General features: G+C 42.6%; 1 protein-coding gene across 15 annotated transcripts in view; it reads left to right on the forward strand.

The window, feature by feature from the left end:
- LOC147208457 (protocadherin alpha-C2-like) overlaps positions 1-18,947 on the forward strand; it is a 132,590-nt gene that overhangs the window by 92,933 nt on the left and 20,710 nt on the right. The window contains exon 1 of one of the 15 annotated variants that reach the window (XM_086135406.1): positions 928-3,492. The exons of 13 other annotated variants lie outside the window; for them this stretch is intronic. In XM_086135406.1, coding sequence (XP_085991532.1) covers positions 1,117-3,492 — 2,376 coding nt within the window. In that variant the 5' untranslated portion in view covers positions 928-1,116. Of the gene's footprint in view, positions 1-927; positions 3,493-8,415; positions 10,813-18,947 lie in introns of those variants that run through there. One more of the 15 variants, XM_086135397.1, reaches the window with a different exon arrangement.

Raw genomic sequence — 18,947 nt, forward strand, 5'->3', positions numbered from 1 at the left:
TGGAAATTAGTCCATTTGCTCTGTCCTTGGTGCTGAACGTTGTTTCATTGCGCAATGCAGAAGGTTCTTGATTTCCACTCAAAACCACATCACTGATCCCCAAATCAGTACTGTATCACATGCTCTAAAGTGTATAAAAGTGTTTATGTGAGTTACTGGTGTAATTAATGTTTCTGTTTTATTGTGTTAAACTTCAAAACAATGCCTGGTCCACAGCTTTGCCACAATTAGGACCAGCACACTGTCAAATATAATATATTGAATTTACTCTCAAAGAATATGCATAGTCGTTGCTTCAAAAAAAAAAGGAATTGACTTGATCTTATAATAACATACATTTTGAGTTTGCAGCATTCAAATGAACTTCAATGACCGGATACCAGTAACTTTGTTCTGAATTTGCCTTACTCAAATCAACATTTTATTTACCTTATCTATCTATTTTCATCACTTTAACTTGAAATTCATGAATTGTGAGAGCTCAAATCTCTTTAGTTTTACTCACACATATACAGGTCAATGTGTCCATTGCCAGAAAATAATATGGGTGTAAGTTTGTCTGATTTAAACTAGCTTGTCTGAGTTTATCTTGATAAATTAGCCTGCATGATTACACTGCTGATTAATCTACATTTTCAAGAAACACTGCTGTAAGGCCTATTCGAGGTTTGCTTTTGAAATGCATCCTGTTTATATTTCACTGTTCCAACTCAAATTTCTTTCTTTGCAACGAATTAATTCTAAATAGGAAGTATCATTACTCTATTTTTGTTTCGGGCACAATTCAACGGATATGAATGAAAATGGATACTCAGTATTTCATACTTAAGCAATTTATATCCGCTAATAGTACATGTACATACAGTACATACCCTCTTTTTACGGCAATGTATATACCAAGTTTGAACGCTTGAGGTCACCTGAGACCACCACTTGGTTTGAGCCGCTTGTCTCCGCGTGTCGTTGTCACGTCATCAGACTGATCGCAATGTGTGCGTCGCCCAAAAGACTTCCATATTCGGAGGAGGAGGATATCGGGTGAAATTATGGACGACCACGCGTTGTTTTGTGGATGAAACACTGCATTTTTTTAGGTGGGAATCAGTGGAACTAGCAATGGGTGTTGGACGGAAACAGTCAGGTCTCCGCTGCTTCTTCATTGCTGTTTTATGGCACTGCTGCGCTGCTCAGATTTCCTATTCTATTACCGAAGAGGTGGACAAAGGAACCGTGGTGGGCAACCTTGCGAAGGATTTAAATGTCAACGCGAAGGACCTGCAAACTCGGGATTTAAGTGTCGTATCCGCTGACAGTAAGGACTATTTCAAGGCCAATTTTCGAACGGGGGAGCTTTATGTTGCCGAGAGAGTAGACCGCGAGGAGCTGTGTCCGAAGGCGATCAAATGCACTCTCAACTTAGAGGCCATACTGAGAAACCCGATGGCGCTGCATCGAATTGAGGTGGTGGTCGATGATTTAAACGACAACGCACCTCGCTTTGTGGAGGAGTCGCATTCAATTAACGTGTCTGAAATATCACCCACAGGCGAGCATTTCTTACTTCCACTCGCGCTTGACGCTGATACTGGAGTAAACGCGATCAAGACTTACAAGCTGAGCACAAATGAATATTTTTCTCTAGCTGTGCAGGGCGGTGGAGAGCAAAGTGTATCTGCCGAGTTGGTGCTTCTAAAAGCTTTAGATAGAGAAAAACAAGCCACGATCAAATTAACTCTGACAGCCGCAGATGGAGGAAAACCTCCCAAAACTGGCACGTTGTTGTTGCATGTAAATGTGTTGGATGTGAATGATAACACACCTTCTTTTAGTCAAGCGCTGTACAAGGCTCGTGTGAAAGAGAATGCGCCACCTGGGTCTTTAGTTGTTCAGTTAAGTGCTACAGATTTAGACGAAGGAGACAATGGGAGGATACGATTTTCTTTTGTTAAACGTGCGAATTTTGACCCCGCAGACGTATTTTTAATAGATGCAGACACAGGCGAGATCGTTGTAAAAGGCCATTTGGACCACGAGGCGCAAGCTGCATATGACATTCATGTTCAGGCTACTGATAAAGGTTTGTTGCCTCGGAGAGCAAATGCAAAGCTACTTGTAGAAGTCCTCGACGTGAACGACAATGCTCCAGAAATTGTGGTGACGTCACTCATGAACCCCGTGAAAGAAGACGCCGAGATTGGAAGTGTGGTGGCCTTAGTGACGGTGACTGATAAAGACGGAGGAAAAAACGGCAACACCCAATGTAAACTAAGTGGCTCTGCACCTTTTACGCTTAAGTCTAATTATAAAAACTATTACTCTCTAGTTGTGGATGCTCCACTTGATAGGGAGGAATACTCCTTTTACAATGTCACTCTTGTCGCAAATGATGAGGGCAGCCCTCCTCTTTCTAGCATGAGCATTATTGCTATTCAGGTAGCTGATGTTAATGACAACGCACCACGTTTCACTGAACCTATTATTAATATTTATGTGAAAGAAAACAGTCCTGTGGGAGCCAGTATCCACAGAATAACCGCAATAGATTCAGATATGATTGACAATGCAAGAGTGATGTATGCATTATTGGGAGATGCAAATGGTATTCCAATAACATCAGTGATGAACATTAACTCCCAGAGTGGAGATGTAGTGGCTTTGCAGTCTTTTGACTATGAGAAGTTAAAGACGTTTCAGTTCAAAGTTCAGGCCACAGACTCTGGTGTTCATCCGCTCAGCAGCAACGTGACCGTCAACATTTTTATCCTAGATGAGAATGACAACAGTCCTGTCATTTTGGCTCCCTATTCTGAGCATGGCTCCGTTAACAGTGAGAGCATCCCCTATTCTGCTGAAGCGGGATACTTTGTGGCAAAGATCAGGGCAGTGGATGCAGACTCTGGATACAATGCACTGCTCTCCTATCACCTGTCTGAGCCCAAAGGCAACAACAACCTCTTCCGGATCGGAACCAGCACCGGGGAGATTCGGACCAAGAGGCGAATGAGTGACAATGACCTGAAAAGTCACCCCTTGGTGGTGTCTGTCTGTGACAATGGAGAAGCCTCCCTGTCAGCGACTGTGTCGATTGATGTGGTGGTGCTTGAAAGCACAGCTGACATCCACACTCCGTTCAGACATGTGCCCAGCAAGGAGGAGAGTTTCTCCTCCTTGCACTTGTATCTGCTCATCGCTGTTGTGGCCGTGTCGCTCATCTTTCTGCTCAGCCTCATCACTTTAGTAGCCTTCAAATGCCACAGACAGACAGACGGACCCTTCGATAGGTACAGTGCCCCGATGATCACCACCCACCCTGACGGGAGCTGGTCTTACTCCAAAGCGACTCAGCAGTACGACGTGTGCTTCAGCTCAGACACAGTCAAGAGTGACGTAGTGGTTTTCCCTGGGCCCTTTCCACCTGTAGAAGCAGAACTGATCAGTATTAATGGAGGCGACACCTTTACCAGGACTCAGACTTTACCCACTACTGAGAAGGTAGGGTGAACTTTTATAATTGCATATTTTTAATGCATCTTTATAATTTGTGCATACAGTGTACCATCAAAATAAAAAACTTTGTGAAAGCAATTGCCATTAAATATGGGCCACACCCTCAGTGAGAAGCGAGTGTGGACAGTTGTGCAAACACTATAGCTCAGACACCCATTATGACTTACCTTCTCAAAAAGATGTATTTGTTTTATTTTTCAGTTGAATTGTGCATCTTAAGTTCACATTCATGGTTGGAAAATATTTTAAATTAATTGTCTTTGCTCTCATTTTCTTACCTCACAAAAAAACTGGTATTTCAAAAGGCGAGTGTAGACTTCTTAAATCCACTGTATCAATCTGTCATTTTGGTGACTGATCAGGATTATTCCTGCCATATTATATATTTTTTGGCAGTTCTTGGTAATCTACATTGTGTTGAAAGTGACTGAAAATGCATTTTTAAAAAATATGCTGAGATTGAATTCACAGTTAATATTATATTTTTGTACATAGTATAATCCTACTGCAACTAATCCAAACAAACTGTTGCACCTAAAAGTAGTAGTATTTGTATGTTTCCGGTGTGCCTTTAAATTAAAAAATTATGCTGAGGAAAGAGCATGCCCATTATGTGTCATCAATACTGTAGTATTAAATTTAGTATATACAGTATATTATTTACATTTTTGTATGGAGAATAATGGAATTGATATGAGTTGAATTCAGGGTCTTGCAGATTTTAGAGCTGTATCTACCTTATTACTTATTAAACTGTTATTTTAAGTTGTTTTGCCATTGATTGTTGCTGTATTAAGACAATACTTGCTGGCATAAACATCGAATTAATGTATGCCAGGTCTGGCAATGTATGTTTGGTATTTGTAATGGGTGTTTTTAATAAGATTATTGGACCATGAATTGCGTTGAATCCGGAACTTGGTGATTCCTAGGAATCTATCCGTTGTGCTGAATCGTGTTTTGGCGCACTCGATGGGTTGTTCGCTTGCTGTAGCAACATTTTTTTTTACCTAGCTTTAATTGAGATTCTTTAGCCCCTGTAAAGCAGTTTTGTTGTGCTGTCGGATAGATTTACAATCGAATTAGGTTTTGCAGAATTTTGTATCTCTGCGCTTGAGTCAGTGCCTTTTTGTTATTTAAACCACATCACTCATGTATGCTGTCTATTCAGCGGGTGTAGCGCATATTTAGCAATAGCATCATAACATCAGTTGGTGTCGCTTGACACCAAACTTGTGCGGCCAAACCGCCCACCGCCCCACCCGTGCTCCATTCACCATCCCTATTGACACCTCCTCCTGTTCTTCCGGCGAAGCGTCAGCCGTTCATTGTGCTTTGTCGGGAAATACGCATCAGCCCACGAAGCATCTTGTGCGGGGCTTCTCCTCGTTGCAAGTGTGGACAATGGGCATGCTCCGAAACTATTTATTTTATTTAGTCGCTGCAATGAGTGGACATTGTGGGCGATCGAGCATGATTTGGATACATCTGGTCCTTTTTCTTTGTCTGTACGACGGCGGCGTGGCGCAAGTCTCATTTTCTGTCTCCGAGGAGGTTGACAAAGGATCGGTAGTGGGGAATCTCGCCAAGGAATTACAAATTAATGTCCAGGATTTGGAAACACGGGATTTAAGAGTCCTGTCTGGGACGTCTAACAAGTATTTCGACGTGGATTTAAAATCTGGTGCTTTATACGTTTGCGACAGGATCGACCGCGAACAACTTTGTCCCAATACCGCCAAATGCTCAATAAATATTGAAGCCATATTGAGCCACCCGATGCGTGTTCATCGCATTGAAATTCAAATCAACGACATCAACGACAACGCACCGTCTTTTCGCGAAAAGGAGAAGATTTTCAACATTTCAGAATCATCATTTCCGGGTGAGAGATATCTACTGCCCGTGGCAAATGACGCTGACACTGGCACTAACTCAGTGAAGAGCTACAAGCTGAGCCCCAATGAATATTTTTCACTGGACGCACACAGTGAGTCTGCCGAGCTGGTGTTGCAGAAAGCTTTAGACAGGGAGAAGCAGTCCGTCATCCACCTCACTTTAACTGCCCTCGACGGAGGAAAGCCTCCCCGCTCGGGGACTTTAGAAATAGCAGTAAACGTCATCGACACAAATGATAATGTTCCTGTATTTGATCAGCCTCTGTACAAGTCTCGGGTGACTGAAAACGCCCCGTTTTTAACCTCCGTAGTGACAGTTCAGGCGACAGATTTAGACGAGGGACTAAACGGCGAGATTGCCTATTCATTCATTGTTCGGGAGAATTTCAATCCCAAAACATTGTTTGCTATTAACCCCGATACTGGTGAAATAACTGTGGCAGGAAAGGTAGACTATGAGGAAAACGAAGCTTTTGACATAAGAGTACTAGCAAGGGACAAGGGCTCTCCGTCTCGCAGTGTGCACGGAAAGGTTTTGGTGGAGGTAGTGGATGTTAACGACAATATTCCTGAAATCACTGTCACCTCTCTGATGAGTCCAGTAAAGGAGGATGCTGAGGCAGGTACAGTGGTTGCTTTGGTGACTGTCAGTGATAAAGATGGAGGTAAAAATGGGCAAACCAGTGCGAAGCTTGCTAGCTTGGTGCCTTTCAAACTCAAGATGAACTATAAAAATTATTATTCACTGACAGTTGAAGGACCTCTTGACAGAGAATATATTCCTCAATTCAATATCACTGTGGTAGCAGCAGATGAGGGCACACCGCCTCTCTCAAGCACTGCAATTATTCCAATTAAAATTTCTGATGTGAATGACAATGCACCTGTATTTCTGCAATCAGTGATTAATGTTTACGTAAAAGAGAACAGTGAAACAGGGGCAACTCTGTTCACCTTAACTGCTTTGGACCCTGATGTAGAACAGAATGCGAAAGTCAGGTATCATCTGATTGACAGTGTTTCCACTAATATTCCAATAACATCAGTGATGAACATTAACTCCGACAGTGGAGATATAGTGGCTTTGCAGTCTTTTGACTATGAGAAGTTAAAGACGTTTCAGTTTAAAGTTCAGGCCACTGACTCTGGTGTTCCTCCGCTCAGCAGCAATGTCTCCGTAAATGTTTTTATCCTGGATGAGAATGACAACAGTCCCGCCATTTTGGCTCCCTATTCCGAGCACGGCTCCATAAACAGTGAGAACATCCCCTATTCTGCTGAAGCAGGATACTTTGTGGCAAAAATCAGGGCAGTGGATGCAGACTCTGGCTACAATGCACTGCTCTCCTATCACCTGTCTGAGCCCAAAGGCAACAACAACCTCTTCCGGATCGGAACCAGCACCGGAGAAATTCGGACCAAGAGGCGAATGAGCGACAATGACCTCAAAAGTCACCCCTTGGTGGTGTCGGTCTGTGATCACGGAGAAGCCTCCCTGTCAGCGACTGTGTCGATTGACGTGGTGGTGCTTGAAAGCACAGCTGACATCCACACTCCGTTCAGACATGTGCCCAGCAAGGAGGAGAGCTTCTCCGCCTTGCACTTGTATCTGCTCATCGCTACTGTGGCCGTGTCGCTCATCTTCCTGCTCAGCCTCATCACTTTAGTAGCCTTCAAATGCCACAGACAGACAGACGGACCCTTCGACAGGTACAGCGCCCCGATGATCACCACCCACCCTGACGGGAGCTGGTCTTACTCCAAAGCGACTCAGCAGTACGACGTGTGCTTCAGCTCAGACACACTCAGGAGTGACGTGGTGGTTTTCCCTGGGCCCTTTCCACCTGTAGAAGCAGAACTGATCAGCATTAATGGAGGAGACACCTTTACCAGGACTCAGACTTTACCGAACACTGAGAAGGTAATGTAGATGGCACAAACCTCACAGGTCTAGCCAAGATATAATATCATATATAGATTTGTGTTGTCTACAATGTTAGAGCATTTGTATACAATACAATACAGGACAATACATCCTGATTTATATACCGCTTTCGCAACAGCTGTTCATAAACAAACCAGTTAATGTCATTCCCATTTCCTTTGGAAGTGTGTAAAGGCAAACATTTTCTTGGATTATTTTTTTTAGACATTGGTGAAATAATAAATTGTGTTTCCGGGTAGAACAGTGATTCCCAACCAGGGCGCCATGGCACATGAATGTGCCACGAGGGGTCCTCAGGAGTTGCCATGAGAAATTACTCAATTTGATTTAACTTGTCAGAGAACCATTGACTAATCGCACACACACTGTACTTGTTTATCCATCTCTGTCAGCAACATATAGTGTCAGACAGAACATTTTTAGATGAACTTCCTTTATATGACAAGGTACAATAAGCGTTTGTTGCTACTTACACAGTCAGTCATTCCTGACGGTATCGGCTTTGTGATCGGTGAAATAGGCCCAGATTTCACTCTGAGCTAGTCAGATTGTGAGTAAACTCAGACTAGGTCATTATTTTATTGGTCATCGTTTTTGTGGCATTTTTGTTTGGTGTGTGATGACATTTTTACAATGTAAAATGGACCCTTTGGCTCGAAAAACATGGACAAGAAAATACACCGTTTAGCGAAGGAATCAACATGTCTTAGGTAGCTGGTCGGTGGCCTTGGTCAGCAACTAAAAAATAATTATGCTAATAATTTCGTTAGTATAGAGGTGTGGTAATTAACCACGTTTCTGCTAGTTCTCATTGAAAGATGAATGTCTAACTTTTGTTGTCACTTATTTCTATCTGCCATTTTAACTTGACTGAAAATATCATTGTTGACCACACGATGTCCCCCTCGGCCCAAAGATGCTAAACCCTTTCAAAATGCGCCTCCCATTTCTCTTTATTGACAGATTCTTTGTTCGTCGTTTGAGTCCTCATTGCGTGCCCTGACTCCGAGTCTCCGACATGTTGAAATGTTACCGATGCAGTTTAATATTTCGGGGGCCGCTGTCTAACAAGCCAGGAAAATAATGAATATGGACCACATTTTTCGTCTTTGCATATATTTTTCCTTGCCTTGGTTTCACCTATGGAGTGTGGCATCTGCACAGATCGTTTATACGGTGACGGAAGAATCAAATCCTGGAACCACTGTGGGGAATTTAGCAAAGGATTTGCACCTCTCCGACCAAGATTTGGAATTGAGAGGTTTGCAAATATCAGGACCAAATGCCAGGTATTTAGAAGTCATCGCTAAAACGGGAATACTAGTTGTGAAGGACATAATCGACCGAGAGGAGCTGTGCTCCCGGCGTGTGAAGTGCTCTTTGGAAGTGGAAACCATTGCAAACGCGCCTCTGAATCTCTATCGTTTTGAGGTCAAAATTGTGGACATAAACGACAACGCCCCGTCTTTCCGACTACCTGAGATACTTCTCAATGTGTCTGAGTTTGCCTTTGCTGGAGAACGATTTGCTTTACCAAAAGCATTAGACGCAGATGTAGGCAGTAATTCAGTAAAAAGCTATAAATTAAGCCAAAATGAGCATTTCTCCTTGGATGTACAGAATGCCGGTGAGCAATCCATGTCTGCTGAATTAGTGTTGCAAAAAGCTCTGGATCGCGAGAAACAGTCGGTTATCAAGCTCACATTAACAGCTCTGGATGGAGGAAAACCTGCGAAATCGGGGACGTTACAAGTCACAATTGTTGTACAGGATGTTAATGACAATATTCCAATATTCGACAACGCGTTGTACAAAGCCACCGTGACCGAAAATGCTCCGCCTGGTACAAGTGTTCTATCAGTGCATGCTCGTGATTTAGATGAGGGCCTTAATGGAGAAATAGTGTATTCTTTTATCGATCATGATGGTGATATTGACAAATTTGCTATTAATCCAGTCACAGGGGAAATTACGGTAAAAGGTGACTTGGATCATGAAAAGGGCAATGCTGTTGAAATGAGAGTGCAAGCAAAAGACAAAGGCTTGAATTCAAGAGCATCACATTGTAAAATACTAGTTGAAATCATTGACATTAACGATAACCCACCCGTTGTATCAGTGACATCATTAGTCGACGCAGTGAGGGAGGATGCGCCCCTCGGCACAATGGTGGGACTCTTAACAGTAAAAGACAATGACACAGATAAAAATGGCGTTGTAAATGTTCGAATAATTGAGCATGTCCCATTTAAAATTAAAAACACATACAAAAACCACTTTTCTTTGGTTGTTGACGGTGCTCTGGATAGAGAGCAGGTTTCTAAGTATAATATTACAATTACTGCGTCTGATGAAGGTGTTCCTTCGCTGTCCGGTACAACTGTAATAATTGTGCATGTTTCTGACATCAATGACAATGCGCCCCAATTTAGAGAACCTGCAATTCATGTTTTTGTGAAGGAAAACAGTCCACCTGGTGCAGTTATTTATACCATCAATGCAGATGATCCGGATGTGGGTGAAAATGCAAAAATATCCTTCTCAGTTATTAATGGTAATAATCGTAAAGACGTCATAGTCAGATCAATTATTGACATCAACTCAGAGAGTGGAGATGTAGTGGCTTTGCAGTCTTTCGATTACGAGACATTAAATACATTTCAGTTCAAAGTTCAGGCAACAGACTCAGGTGTTCCTCCGCTCAGCAGCAACGTGACTGTCAATGTTTTTATTTTGGACGAAAATGACAACAGTCCTGCCATTCTCGCGCCCTATTCCGAGCACGGCTCCGTTAACAGTGAGAGCATCCCCTACTCTGCCGAAGCGGGATATTTTGTGGCAAAAATCAGGGCAGTGGATGCAGACTCTGGATACAATGCACTGCTCACCTATCACCTGTCTGAGCCTAAAGGCAACAGTAACCTCTTCCGGATAGGAACCAGCACCGGAGAAATTCGGACCAAGAGGCGAATGAGCGACAATGACCTCAAAAGTCACCCCTTGGTGGTGTCGGTCTGTGACAATGGAGAAGCCTCCCTGTCAGCGACTGTGTCGATTGATGTGGTGGTGCTCGAAAGCACAGCTGACATCCACACTCCGTTCAGACATGTGCCCAGCAAGGAGGAGAGCTTCTCCGCCTTACACTTGTATCTGCTCATCGCCGTTGTGGCCGTGTCGCTCATCTTTCTGCTCAGCCTCATCACTTTAGTAGCCTTCAAATGCCACAGACAGACAGACGGACCCTTCGATAGGTACAGCGCCCCAATGATCACCACCCACCCTGACGGGAGCTGGTCTTACTCCAAAGCGACTCAGCAGTACGACGTGTGCTTCAGCTCAGACACACTCAAGAGTGATGTAGTGGTTTTCCCTGGGCCTTTTCCACCTGTAGAAGCAGAACTGATCAGTATTAATGGAGGAGACACCTTTACCAGGACTCAAACTCTACCTAATACCGAGAAGGTGAGTTTTCATGTCCTGAAATCTGTAATGCTCTTGAGTTCCGTTTTCCATCGGTGTATGTTGGAGGAAACAGAAGCGCTGTCCATGGTCCTGACAAAGAGCAGGCTCACGCCTTAGTGGACTAGCTGATGTGCAGTTCAAAATGTTTCTGTTTTGCCATTGTTGGGATATCAATTGAGCTACAAGTTATTCTACACTGAAAAAACATGTGCGTTGAATTTACTGTATTTTCATAATCAAGTGGCTGCACAAAGGTCAAGGTCAAAATAAAATCATCTGGATTTCGAAACATTTTTTGTCTTCAATTTACTTGAAAATATTTATCTGGATCCAGGTGATTTTATTTCGTGCAACCACTTGACAAAGTTAAATGGAGTAAATTCAACAAAAAAAAAACGTTTCAGTGCACATTAAATGTAGCTTCCCTACACGAAGTTACCCACCAGAGAAATATGGTTAGCCACTGTGCGCTAAAATAAAATTGCAAAAGTAGCTGACCTTCATGAAAGCCACAACATTTGGGTGTTGCATTAAAAGGAAAAACAAAGAAATTACATTTAAAAATGTTTGTAATTGTATAGTTGGTATGTTTTTGAACAATGTAAACCAGGGATTTCAAACTCCGGTCCGCGGGGGCCGCTTTCCGATTTGTTTGCCATCTCGCCCTGCTGCAACACACCTGATTCAAATGATCAGGGCTGTTATCAAGCCTGTGCAGAGTTTGCTGATGAGCTGATCACTAGTCATAGCTCAGTGAAACAAGCACAAGTTATTTGTGAAGTATGAGCAGGATGGAAATGGAGAGACAACATCGGTGTGGCATAAATTATCGGCTGTTGTGATTTTGGCATGGATGTTTCGCTGGATCGTGTCTCCCCAGGGAAACGAGTTGTCGCACATTTTATTCATGAGCTAATGAAATGACTGAGAATTTACTGATCACCTTGGAAATAAGTTCTGAAATGTTTCCGTGTACCCTCTTGTAATGGGCTCATGCATTCCTAGGGATATGCGTATCCTTGGTTGGAAACATTGTGCAAGTCATATTGAGAGAGTTACATCATAAGAGGAGTGGTGGGCACGTCAGTTTGTCAATCATCATTCCATGATTATTTCAGGGCGGCCCAGTCCGATCAACGTCGTCATTATTCACACATTGTTTTTTTTTCAAAAATGTTTTGGGGCCATCTCTCGAATACATATTTTAATTATGCTGTTATGTTTTTCGATATTGTGTTGGCCAATGACTAACAATATTATTTGTCAAATGTCTTTCCCATTCATGATACACAGTGAGTGCGCACTTGCACAAGCACATATTTTCTTATAGCGTTTGCCACTGATGTTTTTGTCTGCATCCCGACCTATAGTATATGCAGTATGAATGAACATTCTACTGGAGCTTATTTTTGTGTTCTGTGGCATGCTGTTGACTCCATAATGGCTAACACAAACATGTGCATTGAACAGCAAGCTGCACCAAAATTAGGTTGTGCAATTGGATCTAGAAGTTTATATCATTAATGAAATTGACCTTTATTTCCTCACTCCAGCCGGTCGTGTCCCTATTCCTCCCGATTCTCACCATGCAGATATTATTCCGGTAAATCTAGCTTCTTCTGCTCCCCTCCTCGTGCACGCTACGCTTTCCCATCCCCCCCTCCTTCACCGCCAGTTTCCGAGGAGGAGAGCAGCTGAGGGAACTAACAGGGAATTAATGTCCATCGCCGCAGACATGTGTGCTATCAGCCCCGGAGTGTTGCAAACATGATCTAATATATATTCATTAGCATTCCCAACGTGTACACTGCATAGGCAGCACTGGTGCATTCACAAAGCACAGACAACATAATTCAAGATATTTCTTGTCTCAATTTCTATGCACTGAAAATGATCGTTGTCATGAAATCGTAGAATAATGACAGCAAAGTTCAGCTCAGCACTGTGACGTGGCAAATCTGTGACGCTGTGAGTCACTCAGACGACGTGACCTCATTTCAGGGAGTGGTCCAGCACAAACAAGCGTAGTTTGATGTGACTGTTGAAGCGCCCTTGCTTTAGTGCGAGGGAGATTTGACAGAGGCTTTGTGTGCTTACACGCAGCGAAGGTATCGTGTGTGTGGACAAGTGGGTCATCCTGTGATTTAAAGATGGCTGCTTGCTCCATGATCCTGCAGTGGGCTGCTTTGTTCCCTTTTCCCTTCCAATCTATCCTCCCTATGTTGTGCTTCCATAAACAATGCCTGAAGCTCTCTCCCTGCATAAAAGTGCTTCAGTGCCTGTTCTGCACGCCCAGCTCTCTGTGAATATGAGTGGAGAAGGCCGGGGGGAGGGGGAGGTAATTTTCCGCTCCCCGCTGCTGCTACTGCAGCTTCAGCACCGACCATGCTATCAGTTCGGCTCAGCCTTCTACTCCGCGCCTGGGCAGGGCGGGGCACACAGCACCTAATGTCACTCATTGCAGGGCGAGTGTGTGGCTTGTGCGGCTGAGGCAAATGAGCAGAGGCTTTTTTTAATATGTTAGCCATCCGAACATGATGTGTTTTTGTCATGCTTGGCCCTACAATGCATCTAAATAATAGTCGGCGGTTGACGTGCGAGCGCTGTATGGAAATGCTGATGTCCGAGGATGTCAGCGTGTGTTGCACGGAAGCTCTCAAACCCTCTCAGTGCTGCAGAATGTAGTGAATTATTTATTGGGAAATACATTATTCTACATGAGGCTCAAAGCAAAGTGGCTCACGGTGGCTCTTTCACTTGTACTCCCTGCAGTAATTTTACACACGGACAAAAAGCATGATTTTGATTTGATATGTGTCACTTTTAGAGGGGGTTATCTGGTTCTGTAAGATGTAATAGTGCCCATTCGTGATCTTTTTGTCTGTCATCACTTACGTGAAACACTTCCTGTTGTTCTTCCCTCGCAAGGGCGTGTCCTTTGTGCAAGCGAGGCAGAAGCTGCTGTCTGTGGTTACCATGGAGACTGCTCTTAGCCTTAATGAAATGATGTACTCCTCAGTTTCCTAGGAGCTGCTTGGATGCCCCCACCTCCACCCCGGCGTCCTTTTGAGCATGTGCAGTAGATATGAGCTCAAATTAAAACAGGTTGACATTGTAAAGGTATGGTAGAGTGTATTTTCATCATGAGCAGAAATGCCAAAACACAAGAACAATGAAATGGAGAATGTGAATGCAGAAGGAACAATTGAGTATTTTAGAGGCAAAAAACAGCAGTCACGGCTTGAGTCTGTGATAAGAAAACTTGCTTTTGAGGACAAGATGGGAAAAACGCATTAAATAGTTGTCTTGTAGCTGAAAAATCTTTCAATTGGTCACAGCCAAAGAAGAGAATGTATCACCCCACTTGTTTGTCTCGACCATTTCCCCCAGCCTGTCCTCCTTACATTGCTCCCTTCCCTCTTGGGAGTGTCGTTGGCATGTTGTTTTTGTCATTAGATTAGCTCACAACCTTAGCTTCCATCCTCGTCTCATATGGCGAGGATAAAGAGCCAAGGCATCCAAAGAGGGAAATGTCCAAAGCCAGGCCTGCTTTTCCTGATAGCTTTGTTCATCATCCGTTTGATTTATGCAAGGCTGAATCGAAAGGAAGGCACTGTTTAACCCCAGAAGGAGGAATTTGGGCTCCTTTTAGTTCTCTCTCTCTCTCTCTCTCTCTCTCTCTCTCTCTCTTATGCCCTTTATTTTTGAAAGCAATGTCCACAAGGGATGAGGACAAACAAACATGACCGGAGAAATGTTTTTCTCACTATGTCCACCTGTGTAAAGGGATTAACATGGGACTCATATTTGAAAATGTTAAAATTTGCAATTACGGCAAAATGATGCAAGGCGCTCGTTACTTCATCGTTCATAAAGAATTCTGTAATGCTATGCATATGTTGAGCTTAACTCAGTCATGGATTGATACTGATACCAGTACTGATATCGGTGCCGATGCTGTACGTCTGTACTTAAACTCATAGTTGGAAAAAATGTTCCAGACGTCTGCGACCCTAGTCAGGATAAGCGGTTCAGAGAATGGATGGATGGATGGATACAACAACACTGATAGTACTGTCTGCGATTGGCTGGCAACCAATTCAGGGTGTCCCCCGCCTACTGCCCGAAGATGGCTGGGATAGGCTCCAGCACCCCCCCGCGACCCTAGTGAGGATGAAGCGGTTTGGAAGATGAATGAATGAATGAATGATAGTACTGTACCAGTCTGACATACAGTGTGCCATCCAGGCAGGTGGAGTAAGATTCTGCTGTGTGGAGATATTTTAAGGTGAACACGGATAAGTAAGTGTCACAGTTTTACTTTATAGCTTGTAGTTACTTCAAGAAGCATCGTGCATGGCTTTTTGCTCACCTTATTATGGAGTTCACATACACAGTTAACATAGCATTCGGAATCGTACTTGAATATCCACCAGCCTCTACATTATTTTTGGTGTCTTGTCAAGGTTCTCATAGTACCCAGAGTATTCAGATCGAGACACCACATACCTCAGATGCCTTGTGTTACAGGCTAGATTTAAGTGAATGTGTGGCAAGACTGTAATGTAATGTAATTGAATGTTAAAATGTCAGTAATGGCAAGTGGTTAATCTGAAAAGTGTTTGAAACGTATGCCATGTTCAAGAAAAGTTTATGTTTCTGAAAATATTTGATTATGAAAAAAAAATAATGGTCACAATTGCTAGCTGTATCAAGTAACAATACCTGGTATCCATGAGTTCTTAAAATGTAAGTACTTGTACTTATACTTTGTGTGACAGAAATCGTATTGGTACATCACTAGTTTATTGTTTTTGCTGGTGTGGGCGTAATGTGGGATAGGCTGTGTGAACTGTGAGATCAGAAACATTTGGCATTTTGTGTTGTTACTTTTACAGCAAATATCCCTCATCTTCATGCCTTCCATCTTGCATTGTCAGTTTTGGGTCACTGCCAAGGAAATGTGAATGAAAATCACTGCCCTTGATGTACTCTGTGAGTTCTGGCTCTCTGGCTCCAACTCCCTCCGAGTCATAGCAGGGATTATGCTTTGGAGAGCTTTGGTTTAATGGAAAAAAAAACCCCCCAGCGGATTTGGAGTGGGGTGCCAATCACGTGTCCATCACTTGTGGTACTAATTTGTTCCAACAGAGGGACCACTTTCATTGTGTTCTGAACCTTTGCTCCCCCCTCCCCCCAAGGCTGCCTTTTCAAAGTCTCCCAAAGAGACTTTTTCACCACACTAAATGACGTGGGCAACCGAAAAGGATTATAGCTTTGTGTGATACAATTTACTTTCTCCAGATGTACATTCGTTTTTGGGGTTGTTTTTTTGTTTCTTTTATATGTTGAATCCAATATTATTTTGTGCATTAGGTAAAAATACATATGATGCATGTCATGTTCCCTATACAAAAGTGAAAATCCAGTCTTATAGATTTTTGCAGAGCACAGTTGAGTTTGATTTTTGTTAATTAAAATTCAACTCCACTGCAGAATTTCATCAAATGCAATTGGGTGGCAAAATATTAGAAACACCTCTCAATATGATGCTGCAGTTCCTCACGTCTGCAACTACACTGAAAAAAAGGGAATGTTGAATTTACTCAGTTTGATTTTGTCAGGTGGTTTTACACAATTAAAATCATCTGGATCCAGATACCTTTTTAAGTACGTACATGTATAGTCTACTTTAACCCTATACATCTAGTGACAATGGTTGCATGTCTTTTATATGTGCCCTACAACTGACCGGTGACCAGTCCAGTGTAGTCTGCCTTTCACCCCGAGTTAACTGGATTATGCTCCAGTTCGCCATGGTGCTAAGTAGAATAAGTAGTATAGAAAATGGACGAAATGTGACAATCATACAAGATTGGTTTGTTGAAATGCTGAATATGTTGCCACAGCTCTTGTATTGGAGCACATCGGATTGGTAAGGTGTGCCCAGGGGGTATAATCAATGAAAGTTGCAGCAAAAATATATCATGTCAGGTGTTTGGCTTTTACATTTATATATTGTTGTCAAAGACATATTGCTGACACAAAACCAAGAGAGACATTTGAGGGGGGAATACAATTTACCTTCCAAGTGTTTGCGAGCGTTTCAACTTTTTCGAATAATATATTATACGTTGAAGTCTTAGACCCCCATTAATTCAAATTTTGTTGAAATAAAGAGAAAGATAATAAAGATATGTAGAATGTTACTGAGTCATTTGCAGACCTTTGGAAAGTCCAGTTCATAAAAGTGTGTGTGTGTTTATTGGGGTGGTGGGGTTTTATTGCAACACCATTATTAGGGTGCATATTGATGGGCAGGGCAGAGAAGTGATGATGATTTTAAGTCCCCAACTTTCAGGAGCCCCAAAATGTAGTGTTTTCAATTTGCGTATGTATATTGTATAACATATGATGCTTTCATGTGAGGAAGTTTGTGTCATAATTGCAAACTGACCTGTTTCTGTGCAGATAATGTATTGGGGCACTAAAAATGAAAGAACTCCTTATGCCAGAAGAGATGATATGAATGGCTTTTATAATGGCCGCTTGCAGTATTAATGAAGTTGGGTCTTGAGGAATGAAAACGTTCTTAATACATGGGCCTTTTTGCATCATTCATGAAATGGGAAATCGGGGATGTTCACATTATGACAGAGTGAAAGATCTGTTCTAATTTAATCATGAAAATTAAGGCATTTGTATCTTAATGTTGTTTTTGCTTTTGTTTTTAATCAATGTTTTTGTGTGTTTGCTAAAGGCTGAATCCTGTGTTTCCCACTTGACTCAATGTGATTTAAGAGGAGAGTTCTTGCAGGTTGCTTTGGATGAGATACAAGGGATAACAATTAGTCTGTGCAAGCTCCACGGTTGTTGATGCGTATCAGGCAGCTGTCATTTGAAGAAACATGTTAACTTGATATGCATCACCCAGATGTAAAACAAACTGCCGCTCTGTGGCGTTCAATTAAAGATGGGGCAGATGTAATAATTACGTGCAATGTATGATGATGGAAAAATCATCCCAAAGCGAGATAGAAACGGGATGGGAAGAAAGGTGGCAAATAATGTGCATAAATCCAGCTTTGTGTGGGAGGTAAACCTTTTTCTGTATTTTTGTATGTGTCAGTGCTAACAAGCAGTTGTACACGGCCCACTGGGAAAATCTGCTAAATGTCACTGATGGCGTGACTGAGTGTCCGTGCAAAGCCATCGGAGACTGTTGAACACTTTTACGGCTGATGCACAGTGGCATGTATGCAGAGAGCAAATCTGTGGGTGTTTTTTTTTTAATTTTTATTTTTTTATGTATGTTTTATTAGTTTTGCGGGAATCATGTGTTCCTAACTAGAGCTACAACATCTATACTTGGTTGTTTTCAAGTGTTAATGATGAGCAATATCACAAACCAGTTAATTAGGTCAAAGCGGCATAACACACTTGTTAAGCATGTTATTTGCATTCCTTCTCCAAACACTTTCTAGCGCTTCTGCAGCATCACATTTGCCACAACCTCCTCCTACTCCTCCGCCTCCTCTTCTTCCTTCTTGTTGACTATATGCACTCGTCCACTTGCAGCTTGCGAGTGAGTCACTGTCTTCTCCCTCACATATTCCCGCCGGTGATGGGTGTTATTATTGCTGTGGGCAGTCTGCATGTATGTGGGAGAAAGTGGCACTACATCAGTAAAGGAGAATGCACAGTACATACAGGTTATGCCCTGTGGTCTGAGTGCGACGGCACGTGGATATTCACAGCGTAAGAACTCGAAAATCAAGTGATCCACTGAATATGTACAAATATTTTTCACAAGTATAGAACACCACTATTGTATAAATAGGTGATTGAAACCTCTATCATCTATCCAAACGGTTTGCTCAAAATATTAGAAACACATCTTGGTTCTATCCAGTGCAGTTCAGCAACATGCACTGCACTTTCTGCAAACTACAACCATGAAATAGCCACATTGTTATCAGATTTTCTGTCTGTATCGCTTGTGTGGCGTGCACTTGATGTTGTGGCCAGTGTGCGGGGGTCCGTTACTGTCTGTTAAATTTGGACATGATATATTTTCATTTGGGACACCTGGTTGTTGACAGATATGAACCTGACCTCCCAGCGATTTGAAATGA

This window comes from Hippocampus guttulatus, chromosome 2 (assembly GCF_054856545.1).
Source record: "Hippocampus guttulatus isolate MCC_2025c chromosome 2, RoL_Hgut_1.0, whole genome shotgun sequence".
Classification (NCBI taxonomy): Eukaryota; Metazoa; Chordata; class Actinopteri; order Syngnathiformes; family Syngnathidae; genus Hippocampus; species Hippocampus guttulatus.